We start from the raw sequence: 20291 nt of genomic DNA, 5'->3' as shown, positions 1-20291 counted from the left end.
GTAGGCATATTACATTGATAAAAGGAAAATATATTAAATTTTAAAAAGTAAGTTGCACGTACAGTGATAGTTCAGTTCAGTTCAGTCGCTCAGTCGTGTCCGAGTCTTTGCAACCCCATGAATCGCAGCACGCCAGGCCTCCCTGTCCATCACCAACTCCCGGAGTTCACTCAGACTCACGTCCATCGAGTTGGTGATGCCATCCAGCCATCTCATCCTCTGTCATCCCCTTCTCCTCCTGCCCCCAATCCCTCCCAGCATCAGAGTCTTTTCCAATGAGTCAACTCTTCGCATGAGGTGGCCAAAGTACTGGAGTTTCAGCTTTAGCATCATTCCTTCCAAAGAAATCCCAGGGCTGATCTCCTTCAGAATGGACTGGTTGGATCTCCTTGCAGTCCAAGGGACTCTCAAGAGTCTTCTCCAACACCACAGTTCAAAAGCATCAATTCTTCATTGCTCAGCCTTCTTCACAGTCCAACTCTCACATCCATACATGACCACAGGAAAAACCATAGCCTTGACTAGATGGACCTTTGTTGGCAAAGTAATGTCTCTGCTTTTGAATGTGCTATCTAGGTTGAACATAACTTTCCTTCCAAGGAGTAAGCCTCTTTTAATTTCATGGCTGCAGTCACCATCTGCAGTGATTTTGGAGCCCCAAAAAATAAAGTCTGACACTGTTTCTACTGTTTCCCCATCTATTTCCCATGAAGCGATGGGACCGGATGCCATGATCCTCGTCTTCTGAATGTTGAGCTTTAAGCCAACTTTTTCACTCTCCACTTTCACTTTCATCCAGAGGCTTTTTAGTTCCTCTTCACTTTCTGTCATAAGGGTGGTGTCATCTGCATATCTGAGGTTATTGATATTTCTCCCAGCAATCTTGATTCCAGCTTGTGTTTCTTCCAGTCCAGCGTTTCTCATGATGTACTCTGCATATAAGTTAAATAAGCAGGGTGATGATATACAGCCTGGACGTACTCCTTTTCCTATTTGGAACCAGTCTGTTGTTCTAACTGTTGCTTCCTGACCTGCATACACATTTCTCAAGAGGCAGGTCAGGTGGTCTGGTATTCCCATCTCTTTCAGAATTTTCCACAGTTTGTTGTGATCCACACAGTCAAAGGCTTTGGCATAGTCAATAAAGCAGAAATAGATGTTTTTCTGGAACTCTCTTGCATTTTCCATGATCCAGCAGATGTTGGCAGTTTGATCTCTGGTTCCTCTGCCTTTTCTAAAACCAGCTTGAACATCAGGAAGTTCACGGTTCACATATTGCTGAAGCCTGGCTTGGAGAATTTTGAGCATTACTTTACTAGCGTGTGAGATGAGTGCAACTGTGCGGTAGTTTGAGCATTCTTTGGCATTGCCTTTCTTTGGGATTGGAATGAAAACTGACCTTTTCCAGTCCTGTGGCCACTGCTGAGTTGCACAATTATTACTCAAACTCAACTCTGTCTAAATTCTAAGTTTCTTAAAAAATTTTATGACTACAATACATTACAGTGAAGGGGAGAGAAGCCAAAGATTATTTCCAGGTCTCTTTCCTGGGACATTAAAAGAAAAATTGTACATAGAAATAAGTGTAAAAGGAGCACAAACATTTGCATGTGACTATTCTCATCCTTTTCCCTGCCTCTGCATCATATCATCTATAAACACTTTCCTGTGCCCTATTGTACACATCAGATTTTTCAGTTTGGGGAGAATCTAAAAACAGAGGATGAAGGATTTACATAAAACAGAAAACGGGAAAAAGGAAGAAAACTGCAGGTAGAAAGTAGGGAGAAGTTAAGGGAGAGTAAAATGTTTCCAAAATTTTTGGCAAGAAAAAAGACCACAACCATGAAAACAACTCTACATGGGTGATTGAGGTGAAATATAGAATTGCTTCAGCCCTGAAAGAGCGCCCCTTCCTCTACACGCTACCCTCATGTCTGTTTATGACTGCTTGGATCCCTAAAGGCTTCATGCAGCCACTAGAGAGAGCTCATCCAGGCTGGACGCCAACAAGACAGGGAAGGTGGGGCAGACAGATGGAGGTACTCTGCCTTGAGATGTGGTTGAGCCAAACATTAACTCAGACCACTCTACCTCCTTACCCTGTGAGATGAAGTCTTTTCCTTACAGTTAAGAATATTAGAGTTTTCTGTTACCTGCAGCCCAAAGTACTGTAACTGTTCCAGCTTCTGTCCATGAAGGAATAATTACTACAGAACTGTTCCTTCCACTCTAAACAACTAGAAAACTAGATAAAAATATATGAAATTAATATTTTCGGACATTAGGCAATAGGAAGTGAAGGATGAAGATTCTTGAAGACTGATCTTTGATAAGATCAATTAAACTGATAAACCTTTAGCTAAATTGATCATGATAGAGAAGAGACTTGGGTTACCCATATTAAGGATGGAAGAAATGGTATCACAGATTTACTAACATTGAAGAGGTTAAAAGGAGGCTATTTGAACACCTTTAGATGAGATGATGGAGAAGGCAATGGCACCCCACTCTAGTACTCTTGCCTGGAAAATCCCATGGATGGAGGAGCCTAGTGGGCTGCAGTCCATGGGGTCGCTAAGAGTCGGACATGACTGAGCAACTTCACGTTCACTTTTCACTTTCATGCATTGGAGAAGGAAATGGCAACCCACTCCAGTATTCTTGCCTGGAGAATCCCAGGGATGGGGGAGCCTGGTGGGCTGCCATCTATGGGGTCGCACAGAGTCGGACACGACTGAAGTGACTTAGCAGCAGCAGCAGATAAAGAAATTCCTTGAACCAAATGAATTACCAAATCTGACAAAAGAAGAAATAGAAAATCTGGGTAACTTTATATCTCTTAAATCCTATATTAAGTTGAATTTATAAGTAAAAATATTCCAACAAAAAAATTCCAGACCCTGGTGGTCTCAACTGGTGAATTCTATTCAAACATTGAAGACATTAATCCTACACAAACTTTCTGAAAATTAAAGACCAGGGAACATTTCTCTCCTTGTACCGTTCATCTATTGGCAGAAAGCAGGTCTGATTTCACTCTGGACTTCCAGCCCCTTGAGCGGTGAGTGGGGGAATGAATAAATGACTGAATTGGCCTTCTCATTGCCGTGTGCTCTGGGTCTGAGAGTAGCCCCAGCTGTGAACTCTGATTGAGATAAGCCAGTCGTGGTTCCCCGTGTGCCTTGACCGTCTGGCTCAGTGGTGACCTATGACTCTGTCTAAGCCCATGAGAAATGCAGGTGCTGGTGGTGGGTCATTCCCTAACGTACTCAAGCTGTTATTTGACCTGAAAACAGCTACATTTCTTGCTTCAATTAACCTACCTATGTTAATAAGAACAGTTCCAACTACCGCAAGAACAATTGATGGTTTATGATTGTTCCTTAAGTATTGAGACTCACCAACCATGCCCCTACGTACCTGGCAACACCTCCATGTATCCCTTTTGAGAGCAGTTTACAATCATTAGTGATGATTATTGAGAAACAGCCCTGGGCCCCATTCTATTTTCCTACGACAAAATAGAATTTTGAAAACAGATCTCGATGGTGAGCCAGTGCTGTCCCCACTCCACGTTTCCTGTGAGGTGGGGGAGGGGAGGGATCAAAAATTAAAATGACAAGAAGGAAGGAAACTGTTGAAAAGCTCGAAAGTATGTCTTACATTTGGAGATTAGGAAATGTGCTGATGTGAAGGTGAAAGAACATTTGCCTAAATTTGTCCCCCTTTTTTCTCCAATACTTAGGCTGTTTATTGGGGTCCCTTTCTCTCCAGACCATTTACTGGAGTAGGGCTTTGCAAAGCCGTTTCCTAGCAGCAGAGTGCAGAAGGCCCATTCACAGCACAATGGACGCGAAAGGAAAGAAAGAGCTCCGTTTGTTTAAACTGCCTCTGTCTTCATTCACAGCCTGATGTCCCTCTGCATTGTGACACCCACAATGGCACTAAGGGAATCATTGTGACCGAAAACAAACCAAAACAGAACACGAGATGCTAAAATAAAAGAGTCATACAACAATATTGCTAAAAGGAATCTAAGTCATACATCTGAGATTTATGTTCGCTTTTGGCTATGTTGCCTACTGGCCGGTGTTTATAATAACCATTAGTTTAATAAACAAAAAGGTAAACGGGAACTTGTACATTTTTAAGTTGCTTCCACAGAGAGGATGAATACGCTGAAGGCCGTTTAACAGTCATTGGTCTTTGTTTGCACAACATTCGTGAGCCACCCTCGCACGTTGTGTTTATTTTCCTTCTAATACTCGTGCCCTGGCAGTGCCCATGTGGCCCAGCAGCGTCTCCCGCACAGTCGCCCCCGCCAGCTCCCACCCCCCACCGCCACCCCCAGCCCAGACCGACCTCAGACGTTGCAGGAACCCACGCCCAGTTCAGCAGGCAACAGGTGGAAGGTTGAATAGCTTCACACGTTTTTCGGGAGGGGGTGGGGAGAAGGAGGAGAAAAAGGAGGGCGGGAGAGCAGGCTTTTGGGAGCCGATTTAAGGATTAGATCAGATGTTATTGCTAGTGAAAAATTAAACAGCCCGGTGCTCTGGGGAGTGCAGATTAATATATTTAGTGACTGTGCGCACAAAGGCCGCTCATTGTGGCCACGTCTGAATGCCTGTGAATAGGATGGAACATATGCGGCCTGTCACCGCAGGTGCCCACATCTGTTCCTCTGCGGGCAGATGCTCGCAGAGAGGAGGTGGGAGGCCGGGCAGGACGGCGCAGCCGCGCGGAGCCGCTCGGGTCCGGCGGGGACAAGCGGGCGGGGCGGAGTCCGGGCGGTTCCGGCCCAGCCTGCGCCCCGCCCCGCGGGCCGGTGATTGACGGGCCTCGGGACCGGCGACAGGTGCCCGCGACCTCCGGGCGGGGTGTGTCCCGGAGCGAGACCTCGGGCGGGCCCGGGTCGTTCTCGCCGCCCTTCCTTTCCCACCCGCATTGTCTGACGCGGCCTCGGGCCGGCGACTCCCAGGTGGGGCCGCGCCTCGGTGCAGGTGACCGCGTGCGCCCCCGTGCCGCGCGCCCGGCGACCAGGGCTGGCCCGTCGACCTCGCCCTCCCAGCCCGCGCGCGTGCCCCTGCGGCGGGTGCCCGCCGCCGCCACCCACTCCAAGCCGCCCTCTGGAGCGCCCACCGGCGCCGCTCCCCCTCCAGGCAGCCCTCCGGAGCGCCTGGCCCCGCGCGTTCAGTCGGGGGCCGTTCGGGCGGGAGCTCGGAGCAGCTGCGCGGTCATCTGATCCGGACAAAGGCGCCCGGAGCCGCGCCAGGTAAACAGCGCTTTGTCATGGAGATGAGCGCGGACCGCCGGGCAGATGATCCCGGGGTCGGAGGAGCGGCCTCCGCGCCGCCAGCTGAGCCACGCGACCGCCTTTCTCATGCAAACCAGCGCATGCCTCCGCAACCCCAGCCCGCGCTGCGCCCCTGGGCATGGGGGGTCCCCGCTCCGGACCACGTGGCCAGGCCGTCCTTCCACACTCGCCGCGGGTGGAAGGGAGGGCGGAGGGGAGGCCTCACGTCCACTGGGTTTTCCCAGGGCTCTGTCCTCCGGTCCTCGTGGCCTCTGTCCCGCGCCAACCTGCTGGACCGCAGGTCGTGGTCCTGGGTGTCTGCGGGCCGCCCCTCCTCCGGGGAAATGCTCCTGCGAGGGCAGGGGAGGCCGAGCTGCGGGGCCTCCCGGGTGTGCCGCGTACATTTTTATCCTCAGCGAGAGGGAAGCCTGGAAGCCTAAGTATAAACTAGATCGGACCCTCTTTCCCACCGTGGACCAGTGGACGGCTCGGGTTACCGTGTATCTTCTGTAGAGTGATCCAGACGCAACGGAGTGATCAGGTGCGAACTCCGTGCTACATTCGAGTCAGTGTGTCTTGTAAATGTCCATGCGCCTCTGGGGTTCAGTCCTTAAGAAGTATGGAAATATCCCTAACGGCTACCCGGCACGAGTGAGGTTTTACACACAGATATCTGTAAGAGCTCCCTGGACGCCCAGCAAGCAGGCCAGTCCTCTGTTCCCCAAGGGCTGGACGATTCCAAACCTGTGACTGATGGAGACTGGGCACAGGGCGTGTTGGTGGAGATGTGATACTAATACCAATTAATAAACTTGCTTTAGGTTCCCTTCATCATCTTCTTCTTTTTCAAGTAAGCTGGCATGTTTGGTCAACACCAGATTTGCTGCCTGGAAGTTTTTCATTTTCTTGTTCTGAACAAGGACCCTAATTCTTCTTAGGAATAAGAGAACTTGTCTGTTGGGTATACAGTATTCAGTTGGCCTAAGAAAACACAAACCCCCTCGAGTCTCCAGACTTGTTTACACAGAAAACTGAACCTGGGGCTGGCTTGGAGTCTGGAGCCTATTCTGGGCATTGTTCACCGCAATCTGCCCAGACCCTCCTCCCCCAGCCTCAACCTCCACCACACGTGTTCTGCAGGAACAGAACCTTTCTTTGGGCAAAGGGGATGGAAACAGGATTGGGTGACCACAGTGTCAGCTCACACACTGCTGACAGTGGCATATTTAATTTGATAAAATGATGGTCATAAGCTTTCATTCCCATGAGGCCTAGTAAAGCGGTGGGTAAAATAATCAGGGTCTCCAACAAATAGAGATCTCAGTTGCAGTTGTTGTAGCCGTGGTTCTGATTATACAACTGAGCCTACCCTGGTCACTGGGGTCATTCAGGCTACAAGCTATGCCTGCCTGGCAAAAAGAAAACACCAACACCAGGGGGCAAATCCCTCTCTCCACTCCTGTGTCTGATATATTGGGTGCCTTCTAAGCCCTAATGAGCCTCACTTTGTACAGTAAATTTGCTGAGACATCAAAAAGTATTTAAAAGAAAGTTTTCTGCTTTTTCCTAATGAGCTAGGTGAGGATTTATGGAGTGTGGGGGAGGAGGGAATCTGGCTGCTACAGCCAACACGGGGCAAGTCTATTTAACATAGTCAAGCTTAAGCTCCCTCCTGCATTTAGGGGGTTCAGAGCGCTTAGTTGCGGGAGTATACAGACATGCAGTTAGGGAGTGAAAAAACGCCATTTGGTTCGGAGCAGATGGCTGGCTAGGGGGCTGATGGCGTCTAAAGGCGTGTCATCCCCCTTCAGCCTGAATCCCTAAGGGCTCCCCTTGTCTTCCCAATCAATGAAAATTAAAGAGCAAAGAAAGGGTGAATAGTTGGACCTCGAGTCTCTCTTTTGTTCATCTCAGCTACTGGTGTGCAGGAGTTAAACTACAACAGACTCCTATAGAAACACTGAAGTTAAACAGTCTCCCGTTAGCTCCGCTTTGAAAGGAAGAGGGGGAGAGTGACCAACGTTGGGGGGGGGGGTGGCGCAGAGAAGGAGAAGAAGATGGAGAGAGAACGGGAGGAAGAAAGTGGAGGAAAGAAGAGCAAGAGGAAGAGAAAGGACAAGAAAAGGGCTTTCTGCTTGATTTCCCCAATACAGAATCGCGTGGCATAAATTAAGCTGGAAAAGAATGAACGCTTTGGGCAGGATTCTGATGGATTTTACGATGCCTTTCAGTTCCGCTTTGCCGCTGTAATCGAGAAATCTGTGCCATGTCAATTTAACAAACACTTGATACTGAGGGGGGTTTGTTAAAGATTTGGGGCAAGTCTTCCCCCCACCCCAAGGTTTAAGCCCTTGCGCGTGGAACTTTTTATTTCCAGTTTTCTAAACAGTCACTTCCATTTTCTAATTAAAAGGTTCCTGATATTTCATTTCTTACTGAAATCTACTCTCAGTCTGGAAGCACAGAGGACTTAGATCTCATGTTCCTTTCTTTGGCCCCCTCCTGCTCCCAGAACCCTCTCAGCTCTCCCCACCCACCTCTCTCCCTCTCCTCTCTCTCTCTCTCCCCACACCCCCTCCCCTTCACTGTATACACACCAGCTTCCATGCAGTAGGGACCAGAGTTCTGAGAAATTAGCTTTCAGAGGAAACATGGATGTAGTGAAAAAAGGATGCTGACACTAGGTGGCAAGATTAAATTAGGATTCGCGCTGGCCCAGCACGGTGGTGATGCAGTGAGTCCTCAGAAAGTCCCCAGCGGGCAGCCACACTGGGGTTGCCACCGTTGTGGGGCCACAAGAAGGTTTGAAGTCTCCATTTGTTCTGAGCCAAACTGTAGGTGGTTCTGGCGGGGTACAAGCCTGCCTTTCTCACCTCAGCCTTGAATTACATTACTTTTGATTAATTCTTTGCTTCTCTGGCAACAGTGGAAAACCTAAAATCTGTCCTGAAACTTGACAGGTATTTGGGAGCCTGTTGCCTAATAGCTGGAGGGATGACCATGGAGGACTGCAGCTGATTACTTGGTCTTTAAGGATTTTCCCTCTCCCTGGGCGTTATGTGGTCACTGTGATCTCAACATCTGCCTCAATGAAAGTCACATTTTGCCAGGACAGTGCAGTCCCTACCAATAAGCCGGCTGCAGCTCACCTATAGCGAGGCCGCAGTGACTGCCCTGCGCTGTACTGCTCATCAACGTGACCTTTACTCCACGCTCACACCTTTCACCCTGGATCACGGTGCCCCGAGTGTTGGGGATGGGGGAGATGGAAGGAGGAGCAGATAGGGGTGCGATAGAGACCTCAACGTGAGCCCTGCGCGAGGCTGGATGCCAGAGTGGGAGTCCCTGCCCCACCTTAATTCTGCACTGTGCCCGCAAGCTTGAAAGCAACTTAGATAGCGCATTGTGAGATAACGTGCGTTCTCGGCCCTCCCAATAAACTCATTTCCCTTTTAAAAAAATGAAGACAAAAGTTCTAGTGTCTGATGGACGTGTAAAAACCTAATAAGGTGATGGTTGTGCGAAGGTGGCGGGCTGGGGGGGCCAGGCTGGAGAGGCTTTAGAACATGTGCCGGACATTGTTGCAGAGGCCGCCGCGCGCGCGGAGGGGAGCTCTTTCTCTCTGCATTGTGCGGGGAGCAGGTGCGGTCTGCATTACCATACAGCTGAGCGCACAAAGAGCCACTGATTCAGCCGCGCACAATAACAGACTGCCTTAATGACAGCCACGCGAACGACACACACCAAACTCACTTTTTACCAGGCAGAGGGAGACCGAGGGGGGAATACCCAGGAGAGAGGGGCCGGAGACCCAGGAAAGGTGGCGGAGGCCGCGAATCGCGCCCAGAAGGGTGTGTGTGTGTGTGTGTGTGTGTGTGTGTGTGTTGGGGGCGGAGGGGGGGCGGCGGTTGGAGACGTCAGGATCCCCGGCGCTACCCGGACCCCGCCCCCAGCGGCGGCCGACCCGTGCGAGGACACCCCGAGCTCGAGGAAACGGGGTCCACGAGGGCGCCGCGCTCACCTCTGCGTTTCCAGACGCAGAGTCGCTGTCTGGGAGGCGTCTGGGTGTCAGAGCTTCCCAAACTTCCCGAAACTGCCGCTGCCCTTTGGCCACCCTCTGCCCACCGCTCACACCCTCCCCTCCCTGCGCCCGGGTCCCCCGCCCCGGAGACTCCTCCTTAGGAAGAGACTGCCCGGGCGGAGGGGCGGCCCGCCAGGGACTGGGCTTCCGACTTCCACTCCCGCCTCCGCCCCCCCGCAGGACCCGGCCGCGGCCGGAGAGGGGACGGAGGCGGGCGCCGCGGTGACCGGAGGGCTCCCAAGGCCGGACGCGGCCTCACCCGCCGGGCGGCTCTCGGCCCGGCCGGGGCGCAGCGCCGCCCCCGCGCGTCCCGGGCCTCTGCGGGCCTGCGGCCGGAGGGCAGCGCCGAGGAGCCCGGGCGGCGGCACCCGCCTCGGGCGCAGAGGGGATTCTTGCGGTGAACGTTTTGCAGGAATGTAAATGAGTGCGTTTCGGGAGGCTGGGGCTGGGGGCGGGGGCAGGGGAGGACCAGGGGCGGGGAGGGTGGGGGCGGGGAGGAGGGTTGCACATTTTACAGCTCACTGACCATTTGGCGATCCATTGAGAGGAGGGTTTGGAAAAGTGGCTCCTTTGTGACAGCTCTCGCCAGATTGGGGGGCTGCTCATTTGCATCTCATTAGCTATGCGGGCGGCCAGCGGGATATAAGGCGGCGGCGCCGGGAGAGCCCGAGCTCCTTCGCGCCCGCGGAACCCCGGCCGGCGCCGCACTGGACTCACAGCCCGGCGCGCAGCTTCCGCCTCGACCCGGTCCGGGACCCCGGGCGTTGACCTGGATGGCATTGGCTGGGTCCCCGGAAAAGACTCGGGTCCAGGGCGCTCCCGGGACCGCCGCCCCCGAGTGAGCCGGCCGGGCCGCTCCTGCTCCACGGCCCAGGATTACCGCCTCGCGCGTGGGATTTCCAGACCGCAGCTCGATAAACGGACTCGCGAGGAGCCCTGCAGCTCGTTGGGAATCGGGCTGAATATCTGGACGCTTTCTCTCCCCTCTTTCTTTCTTTCTTTTTTTTTTCCCCTGCCAACAAGCTTGAGACAAAACCAGGAAGCAGACGACCCCTACCTACTTGGGCTTTGGAAGAAAGAGGGGAAAACCGAAAGTTGCCGCGCCAGGAGCTGCTTTCCGGAGACCCTCCCCCCCTTTTCTCTCGCGCATCCCCGGGGTCGCTGTCGCCTCCGCAAGGCGGACCTAAGGAACCTCGGCCTCCGAAAGAGCCGGAGCCGGACCCTTCAGGAGAGAAGTCCGGATTATCTCGGCCCGAGGCAGAGCGGCAGTGCTTTCCTGCCCGAGCTCCCGGGGACACCTTCCTCCTCCAGCGTCCCCTGACGACTTCGGAAGACAAGGCGGGGGGACGCGAGGAAAGCCAGCGCCGCGGGCGGTGCACCATGGGCGGGCGGTGCGCCCTGACCCTCGCCGTACTCTCGGCCCTGCTGTGCCAGGTAAGGTGCCACGCGGGGCCCCCGGGGCCGCGCCGTCGAGTAAGCTGTCAGCCGGGCGCCCCGGCGGCCTGTGGCGTCGGGGGGCGGACCCCGGGGAGCTGGCCGCGCGGGGGGCAGTGCCCAGGGCAGGATGCGGCCGGGCGGGCTCCCCGCGCCAGGCGCCCCACACCCTCGGCTCGCCCGCAGGTCTGGAGCTCCGGGGTGTTCGAGCTGAAGCTGCAGGAGTTCGTCAACAAGAAGGGGCTGCTGGGGAACCGCAACTGCTGCCGCGGGGGCGCGGGGCCGCCGCCGTGCGCCTGCAGGACCTTCTTCCGCGTGTGCCTCAAGCACTACCAGGCCAGCGTGTCCCCCGAGCCGCCCTGCACCTACGGCAGCGCCGTCACCCCGGTGCTGGGCATCGACTCCTTCAGCCTCCCGGACGGCGCGGGCGCGGACCCCGCCTTCAGCAACCCCATCCGCTTCCCCTTTGGCTTCACCTGGCCGGTGAGCGCCGCACCTGCGGGCGCGGGGCGGGCGGGAAGGGCCGGGAGGCCCCGGCGCGGCGGGGGCGCGGGGCGGGGGGCGCGGGGGGACCCGGGCCGGTGGGCGCCACGCTCTGCGGGGCCCTGGGGCGCAGCCTCCACGCCCAGGTGACTTACAGCCGGTGGCAGCGGCGAGGGGGTGGTGCGCGGGGTGACAGCCAGGGTAGAGTGAGGCGGAGGGGCCGAGGACCCGGGACATTTCCGTGTCCGGTCTGCGCGCCGAGCCGCGGAGCTGAAAGGACCCCTTCACGTGGGAGAGTCCCAGTTCCGCAGCTCCTGGACCGGTCGGTTGTCAGTCGCCCTCGCAGCCTGGCAGCCCCCAGCGCCTCTCCCTGGCTCCTTCCCCAGAAGACTGCACACAAGCCCTTCCAGACCCGCCTGCTCCGCGGTCTTCTTTTTTTCTTTCAAACGCGATATCCTGTATTAACAGACTGAAAAAACGTATCAGGAAACCACTCTTGAAAGTTGTTCCATATGCTTAAGGAAAGTGAAATCAGGCAAGAGAGGTACACAGACCCTCCCCAGGACACGCTGCGCACGCATCTGCAGCCACTGGGTTGCCTGAAATCCTTTGATTCTTTTGTAAACAGTTCTGGTTTGTCTTCTGTCTTTCCGTTCTTCCTCCAGGGAACCTTCTCTCTGATCATTGAAGCTCTCCACACAGATTCTCCTGATGACCTTGCAACAGGTAAAAACAATCCCCCCAAACTCCTAAACTACGTGAACTGCTTCCCTAGTCAGTATGTACTTGACTTCAAACCTTCCTGGAAACAAGTGTCTACACCTTTCATTCTGTCGTTCCTCTGGGAGGTCCAGGAGAAGGGTTAAGCTTCCCTGCCTGGCATCCTTTCCTTCTCCCCAGTTCCCCAAGCCTCGGGGTTCTCGGCCAGAACCAACTGGGCGTCCTCTTTCTGCAGAGAACCCAGAAAGACTTATCAGCCGCCTGGCCACACAGAGGCACCTGGCGGTTGGGGAGGAGTGGTCCCAGGACCTGCACAGCAGCGGCCGCACAGACCTCAAGTACTCCTACCGCTTTGTGTGTGATGAGCACTACTTCGGGGAAGGCTGCTCCGTCTTCTGCCGCCCCCGAGATGACGCCTTTGGACACTTCACCTGCGGGGAGAGAGGGGAGAAAGTCTGCAACCCCGGCTGGAAGGGCCAGTACTGCACAGAACGTGAGTCCGGGGCAGGGAGGCCACCGCCCTCAGCTTGCTCCCCCAGGCCTGCACTCCTGAGCAGGGGGGCATATTCTCTGGGCTGCTGGGATCCTGCGATTTTAGCCCCAGGGAGACGTTCTGGGAGGGGGAAACTGGGCCAGGGAGCCAGAGAGATTAGCTGATACTTCACAGTCAGCCAGAGGCGGGTTGGGGTCGACTCAGACGTTGTAACTTCCGCAATGGGAAGCTGCCTTTCTTAATCAGGGAGGATTTTGGACACAGGGCCAGGGGTCAGGAAGTAAGCCAAAGGGAAGGGAGGGAGGAAGGAAGGGAGGAACAGAGAGGAGGCTGTGTGCAGGGCATGCTTTTACCAAAGGAGTTCTCTTTGCGAGACAGCGTCTCATTGAAGAGTGCTTCATTCTCTCCGGAGTTAGTGTGCTCGGCCTCTCTGCAGAGCCAGTGTATTTAAAAACATCCCACTGTTTGTGACAGTTTCACTTGTGGAGGACGTGAGTCTGCCAGCTCTGCCTGGGGAGGGGCCCACTTGCCCTGTTGTGGGGTGCTCACAGAGCACTGCCCGGGAAGGAAATGCCTTCACACGAGTGACTCCGGCCCTGCCTGCCCACAGCTCTGTATCCTCACAGGTGCAGGCTGTGGGAGGGCTGCGGGACTCCTGGGCCTAGTTCAGCTGGACCCCAGGTGCCTCACTGCCCCCCCACTCCAGGTCTCCCCAGAGCCGGGAGGGGAGACCCCCAGAAACCCCAGGGCGTCTTCCTCCTGCCCAGAGTCCTGTAGGGTAGAACCTCTCCCTGGGAGGTGCACTTTCTCAGTTCTGATTTGGTCCGGCCTCCAGCGTCATGGTTGCTCAGCCCGCTCAGCTTTCGGCTCCTTTGAGCTCGCCTTGGCCCGAGCTGGCTCTGTTGTCCTGAAAACTTGTGGGGCGGCTCGTTAATGAGTCTCCACGCCAGGAGAAGGAAACCAGCCCGGAGCCTCAGCCTCCAGGCTCCCCCCTCTCCGGGACCTCAGGCTTGCCTGCTGCCTCCCTCCTGGCTACCCGCCCTCTCCTTCGCCGTGGGGTAGCCATAAACTTAAACTTTTTTCTTCTTATTCAAACACTGGAGTCTCCCTGCCCCCAGCTCGCGCGTGCCATCGATTAGATCTCTCCGGGGATAGGCGGCTGGGACGCACGCCTGCTCCCATTGGCGGAAAGGGTGCACGTGCGTGTGTGTGTGTGTGTGTGTGTGTGTGTGTACATGCTAGGGGTGTGTGTGAGGGGTGGGGGCATGGGGTGTGAGGGGGAGGCTGGTATTGTTGCACTGGGGCAGCTGCTGGGAGAGAACAGACAATAGAGCAGCTGTCTTGCCCTGGTACTCTGCATACCAGCTGTCCACCCTTATCTACACACACACTTTCTGGGTATTAAGAGGTGGAGCTTTGTGCATAGAATTGGGAAGTGGGGGAGGAGGAGGGGGAAGGACTTCTGACCCTCTCTTAGAAGAAAAGGGGCCTGTGGGGGTGGGGGCTTCCGAGCTCTTTTGTCCTTGAGCTGCTGTGTTAAGAAGAATGCTCCTCTCGCTGAGTAAAGTCCAACAAGTCCGATGCCAGGGCCGGCGGGCTCGCTGGCTCGCTGGGCACAGCTCGTAGCCCCCTCATGCTGGAAGCACTCTGGTGGGCTTGACCCTGTGGCTTTTCCTCTTGCAGCCATCTGTTTGCCAGGGTGCGATGAGCAGCACGGATTTTGTGACAAGCCAGGGGAATGCAAGTAAGTTTGCAAAAGTTGCATTTTTCTTTCTTTTTCTTGTTGTCCTTTTACACCTAGTGTATTAGCAAAGTGTCTCTAGATGATCCTTTGAAAAACTCAGGTAAGATTAGCTGTTTGCGGGGTGGGGGAGCTGTTTTTCTGGTGTTTCTACTTAATACATACCTGGACAGTTTTTGGATCAAGGTAGTCATTCACCTATGGAGAAGGCAATGGCACCCCACTCCAGTACTCTTGCCTGGAAAATCCCATGGACGGAGGAGCCTGGTAGGCTGCAGTCCATGGGGTCGCTAAGAGTCGGACACGACTGAGCGACTTCACTTTCAATTTTCACTTTCGTGCATTGGAAAAGGAAATGGCAACCCACTCCAGTGTTCTTGTCTGGAGAATCCCAGGGATGGGGGAGCCTGGTGGGCTGCTGTCTATGGGGTTGCACAGAGTCGGACACGACTGAAGCAACTTAGCAGCAGCAGCAGCAGTCATTCACCTAAGCTACTCAGTGGCTGTGGAACTTACAGATGAGATTTTAAAAGAATTGGCAGAGAAAAGGAGAGTGTTTAGTAGGTTAGAATCACCTAGACATGCTGCCCTGGTGGACCCTCATGCCCAGAGCCAGACCCTTTGAGGCAGGATTTAGCTGTCCTTGGGGTTTAGAGATCCCGAGGGCCGCCAAGCCTCGCGAGGGCCAGCTGCGCTGATGCTGTCGGAGGTGACATCTTGTGCTTGGGAAAGGGGTTGTGTGAACCCAGCAGTAGCGTCACTGACCTTCCTCTCTCCTAAGGTGCAGAGTGGGCTGGCAGGGCCGGTACTGCGACCAGTGCATTCGGTACCCAGGCTGTCTCCACGGCACCTGCCGGCAGCCCTGGCAATGCAACTGCCAGGAGGGCTGGGGGGGCCTTTTCTGCAACCAGGGTAAGCTTCCGCCCCCGCGGCCTCCCTGGGCTCGGTCACAGGCGAGGACGTCTCCCGCATCTCTCCTCCTCTCCTGTCTCCACCCTCGCAGACCTCAACTACTGCACGCACCATAAGCCCTGCAGGAACGGGGCCACCTGCACCAACACGGGCCAAGGGAGCTACACATGCTCGTGCCGGCCTGGGTACACGGGGGCCAACTGTGAGACGGAGATGGACGAGTGCAGCGCGGGGCCTTGCAGGAACGGAGGGAGCTGCACGGTGAGTCCAGCTGCCGCAGGCTCTCCCACCGGGGCCGGGAGCCCTGGTCTGAGGCAGACTGTGTGAGCTGGGAGCCTGGTCTGAGGCAGGCTGTGTGGGTCACGGGAGCGACTAGGAAAGCTTTCTTCGTCTTCTCCGTTACTCAGGACCTTGAGAACAGCTACTCCTGCACCTGCCCACCCGGCTTCTACGGCAGGATCTGCGAGCTGAGTGCCATGGTGTGTGCCGACGGCCCCTGCTTCAACGGGGGCCGGTGCTCCGACAACCCCGAGGGCGGGTACACCTGCCGCTGCCCTGGGGGCTTCTCCGGCTTTAACTGTGAGAAGAAGATGGATTCCTGCAGTTCCTCGCCTTGTTCCAATGGTAAGAAGGCCACCTGAGCCACCTGAGACTTTGTCCGGGGTCCGCATTAATGAGAAGTGTGTGGCTTGAGTTTCAAGCTGAGTTCGTCACTGTGAGCTGCCTTGAGTCTCAGAAGCCCTTTTGTCTGAACAATGAGAAACTGCACAGAAGTCTTATCCTTGAGTCTGGAAACACCCAGGGAGCTAGAAAGGCAGGCAGGGGTGTTCCTTCCCTGCAGGACCAGCTCAGGCGGGGATGCAGGGACTCGCTTGCGGTCCTGCAGCTCCTCAGGTGCTCGAGACCCCAGTGTCTGTGGGTCCGCCCTCACAACAGCCCAGCCACTGCACGTTTGGGGGCCAGCCCAACTCCGCTCAGTCTCCAAGCAGAGCTGGCTGGTGAGGCTGCGTGGTCTCCACGAGTGGGCGGGATGCCCCACGGAAACTCACGGGCGGGGAAGCTGGGCCCAGACAGTCCAGACCATCTTGGGCACTTCTGCACTGGATGTGACTGTGGACAAGAGAGGAATCACCTTGCTTTGCTCTCCGTGTGCTCCACAGGCAGTCCTGGGGTCAAGCTCTCTCTCCGGTTTGTTTCCAGCCATTGAACCAATAGGGCATTGAATGCTTCATCTTTAGAGAGGAAAAACAGGGAGGGTTAGCAGACTTGGCTCTGGAAGGACAAAGTCCCATCCCTAGCCCTCTCCCTGCCTTTCTTCTTTTCTCTTTCTTTCTGTTTCGATTCTTGCTCTTCACTAACTGAAACCACGCCAAGGGCACCATCCCCTTTAAGCCTTGGTTTCCTCGTCCGTGAACTGGGTCTTCTGCTGGCTTGCTGTGAGGATGAATTCAGTAGTGCAGGCGAAGCTCTTTGCTCGGTGCATGTCAGGAGGTGTCAGCCTGTATTTTTTATGTAATTTGCGGGTTTTGACCAGAACCCCGCCCCCTGCCCACCCCTGCCGTGGGCTGGCATGAGCCGCGTGCTGCCTTAGTGCTGGCCTCTGTCTGGTCCGCCCTGTGTCTCTGCTCTGGTGTGCGGCCTGGTGGCAGGGGCAGCAGGTGCTCCAGGATGTCCCCGGGTGACGAGCTGCCGCCCTGTCTGTGCCCCAGGTGCTCAATGCGTGGACCTCGGCGACGCTTACGCCTGCCGCTGCCAGGCCGGCTTCTCTGGGAGGCACTGTGACAACAACGTGGACGACTGTGCCTCCTCCCCATGTGCCCACGGGGGCACCTGCCGGGACGGCGTGAACGAGTACTCCTGCACCTGCCCCCCCGGGTACACGGGCAGGAACTGCAGTGCCCCCGTCAGCAGGTGCGAGCACGCGCCCTGCCACAACGGGGCCACCTGCCATGAGCGGGCCTTCCGCTACCTGTGTGAGTGCGCCCGGGGCTACGGGGGCCCCAACTGCCAGTTCCTGCTCCCCGAGCCGCCCCCGGGCCCCGTGGTGGTGGACCTCACAGAGAAGTACGTGGAGGGCCAGGCCGGCCCGTTCCCCTGGGTGGCCGTCGGGGCGGGCGTGCTGCTGGTCCTCACGCTGCTGCTGGGCTGCGCCGCCACGGTGGTCTGCGTGCGGCTGAGGCTGCAGAAGCGCCGGCCCCCTGCAGACCCCTGCCGGGGGGAGACAGAGACCATGAACAACCTGGCCAACCGCCAGCGGGAGAAGGACATCTCTGTCAGCGTCATCGGGGCCACGCAGATCAAGAACACCAACAAGAAGGCAGACTTCCACGTGGAGCCCGGCGCGGAGAAAAACGGCCTCGCGGCCCGAGACTCTGCCGTGGGCTGCAACCTGCTGCAGGGCCTTAAGGGCGCCGCAGCCACGGCGGGGCCCCACAGTGTGCGCGATGCCAAGGGCCAGCCCCAAGGCTCTGCAGGGGAGGAGAAGGGCACCCCGACACTCAGAGGGTGAGTGCTTCGGCCTGGAGGGGGCACGTGGGGAGGCCAGCTCGTCAGGGGCCCTGCTGGAGAGGGCGCCCTATCACCCGAGGGGTGTGCAGGACAGGCTGGGCAGGGGGGCCAGCTCAAGAAGGCTCCCCAACACCCGAGGGGTGTGCAGGACAGGCTGGGCAGGGGGGCCAGCTCAAGAGGGCTCCCCAACACCCGAGGGATGGGCAGGACATGCTGGGCAGGGGGGCCAGCTCGAGAGGGCGCCCCGACACCCGAGCGATGGGCAGGACAGGCTGGGCAGGGGGGCCATCCCGGGGAGGATGCCCTGACACCCAAGGGATGGGCAGGACAGGCTGGGCAGGGGTGCCAGCTCAAGAGGGCACCCCAACACCTGAGGGATGGGCAGGACAGGCTGGACAGGGGGGGCCATCCCAGGGAGGACACCCTGACACCCGAGGGATGGGCAGGACAGGCTGGGCAGGGGGGCCATCCCGAGGAGGACGCCCGACACCCGAGGGATGGGCAGGACAGGCTGGGCAGGGGTGCCAGCTCAAGAGGGCACCCCAACACCTGAGGGATGGGCAGGACAGGCTGGACAGGGGGGGCCATCCCAGGGAGGACACCCTGACACCCGAGGGATGGGCAGGACAGACTGGGCAGGGGGGCCATCCCGGGGAGGACGCCCGACACCCGAGGGATGGGCAGGACAGGCTGGGCAGGGGGGCCAGCTGGGTGTGTTCCTCCAAGCTCTGGTCATTCTCCTGTTCAAAAATGTTTTCATGTGTTGACTGTGGCTCTTTTATTTCCCTCTAGTGGAGAAGCGTCTGAAAGAAAAAGGCCAGACTCTGTGTACTCTGCTTCAAAAGACACAAAGTACCAGTCTGTGTACGTCATATCCGAGGAGCAGGACGAGTGTGTCATCGCCACTGAGGTCAGAGCGGGCTTTCGGGGCCCACCTGCGGCCAGGGAGCCAGAACTGGGCCTCCGGCCGCGATAACCTCCCCTGTCTCCTGGGCCCTCTAGGTGTGACATGGAGGTGACGGGGCAAGTTCCGTTTCTGCAGAACAAGGAACTTCCGAGGTGTCGCCCCGACGATGCTGCTGGGAGGAGCGGACGTGCTCCTGACTGCTGCTGGAAGCCAGGTCCTCTTCCTGCCGGGGGCGGCGGGCGCTCCTGCGGCCGCTGCTCTGCCTCTAGGACGTTTCCATTGCACTATGGACAGTTGCTTTTAAAAAATATATATTTAAACGAATGGACTCGATCACTAGGTAAGAAGCACGCGCTGCCTGAAGTGTGTATTCTGGATTCTTATGAGCCAGTCCTCTCTTGAATTAGAATCACAAACACTGCCTTTATTGTCCTTTTTGATACAAAAATGTGTTTTTCTAGGTGGAAAAAATGTGCGTTATTTTTTGGACTTGTAAAAATATTTTTCATGATATCTGTAAAGCTTGAGTATTTTGTGATGTTCATTTTTTATAATTTAAATTTTTGGTAAATATGTACAAAGGCACTTCAGGTCAATGTGACTATATTTTTTGTATATAAATGTATTTATGGAATATTGTGCAAATGTTATTTGAGTTTTTTACTGTTTTGTTAATGAAGAAATTCCTTTTTAAAATATTTTTCCAAAATAAATATTATGAACAACATCCAGAGGTGTGCTTACTCACCCCTCCTTCAAGCAGACTTGCGACGCCCACACTCATGTAAGACCCTGAGGACAGACGCGGCCTCTGCTCCGTGCGCAGTTTCATTGGATTGATGAAGAGCAACTTCCCTCGATCCTCTGCCCCTCAAAGAGCCCTCCAGGAGTTGCCATTAGGACGAAGAAGGGGCAGGTGCCTTGCTGTGGACTGTCTTGCTCCTGGCAGCCCCTGGACTCCAGGGCAACATGGGGCCCGAGCCTCTGCGCCTCCTGTCTGGTCAGAGCCGAGAACCTTGGAGCTGGTCACATTCCTCTGAGCCTTACTTTCATCAGGACTGGAACAAGCCTCATTTTGGATTAAATACCCGTGAAGCACTTCAGTGTTGCCATGGCAAAAGCTCTTGGTCCTAGAATACTACTTACCCATCCATTTGATTGTGGGTTTATTTGTAGCAAATTCAGCCACAGGACAAACAACAGCAAGGACAGAAACCCTGTCTTCCTGACTGGTCGGTCGCTACCTGCCAGGTGCCTGCTCCTCCTGAATTGTCTCATGGATCCCCCAGGAGCTCTGTTGGCTTGCTTGTATGGCCGAGGAGACGGAGGCCTGGGTGTGGACTTACTCTGGGCTGGTCAGGGGCAAAGTCAGTTCAGATCTGGGCATCTGGCTCCACACCTGAGTGCCATCATTGTTTGTCACAAACGCAGCTTCTTGTTGAGAATGAGATGGGAGTTAACAGACCCCCACCGCTGGAGCAGTTCGGTGGTTCTGAAGGATCTGTGTAGATGGTCAGCTCTCTAAGACAAGTTAGTGTTGGGGAGGAGTGGTTTATTTCTGGGGTCGGAGGGAATAGTCAGAGGGAAGAGGTTGCCTTTGCCCAGTGACCATGATGGATTTATTTCTGGACTCTTCCTGCGGAGGATGGTCAGTCTTCAAGCCCACCCTTGTATGCATAGAGGATGGAGACCAGGAAGCTACATCAGGCCAGACAG

At 55.8% G+C, this 20291-nt stretch overlaps 1 protein-coding gene across 1 annotated transcript; it reads left to right on the top strand.

The window, feature by feature from the left end:
* Positions 1–10730: 10730 nt before the first annotated feature.
* DLL1 (delta like canonical Notch ligand 1) lies at positions 10731–19302 on the top strand. Its single transcript, XM_061428621.1, has 11 exons — positions 10731–10811; positions 10998–11294; positions 11960–12020; positions 12250–12507; positions 14191–14251; positions 15030–15160; positions 15252–15421; positions 15568–15784; positions 16870–17665; positions 18461–18578; positions 18671–19302. The coding sequence occupies exons 1-11, from the start codon at positions 10758–10760 to the stop codon at positions 18674–18676; spliced, it is 2169 nt and encodes a 722-aa protein (XP_061284605.1). The 5' UTR covers positions 10731–10757; the 3' UTR covers positions 18677–19302.
* The last annotated feature ends 989 nt before the right edge of the window (positions 19303–20291 follow it).

This window comes from Bos javanicus, chromosome 9 (assembly GCF_032452875.1).
Source record: "Bos javanicus breed banteng chromosome 9, ARS-OSU_banteng_1.0, whole genome shotgun sequence".
NCBI lineage: Eukaryota > Metazoa > Chordata > Mammalia > Artiodactyla > Bovidae > Bos > Bos javanicus.
Note: the sequence above shows the minus strand (reverse complement) of the source record. Positions and strands in the feature narration are given on the sequence as shown.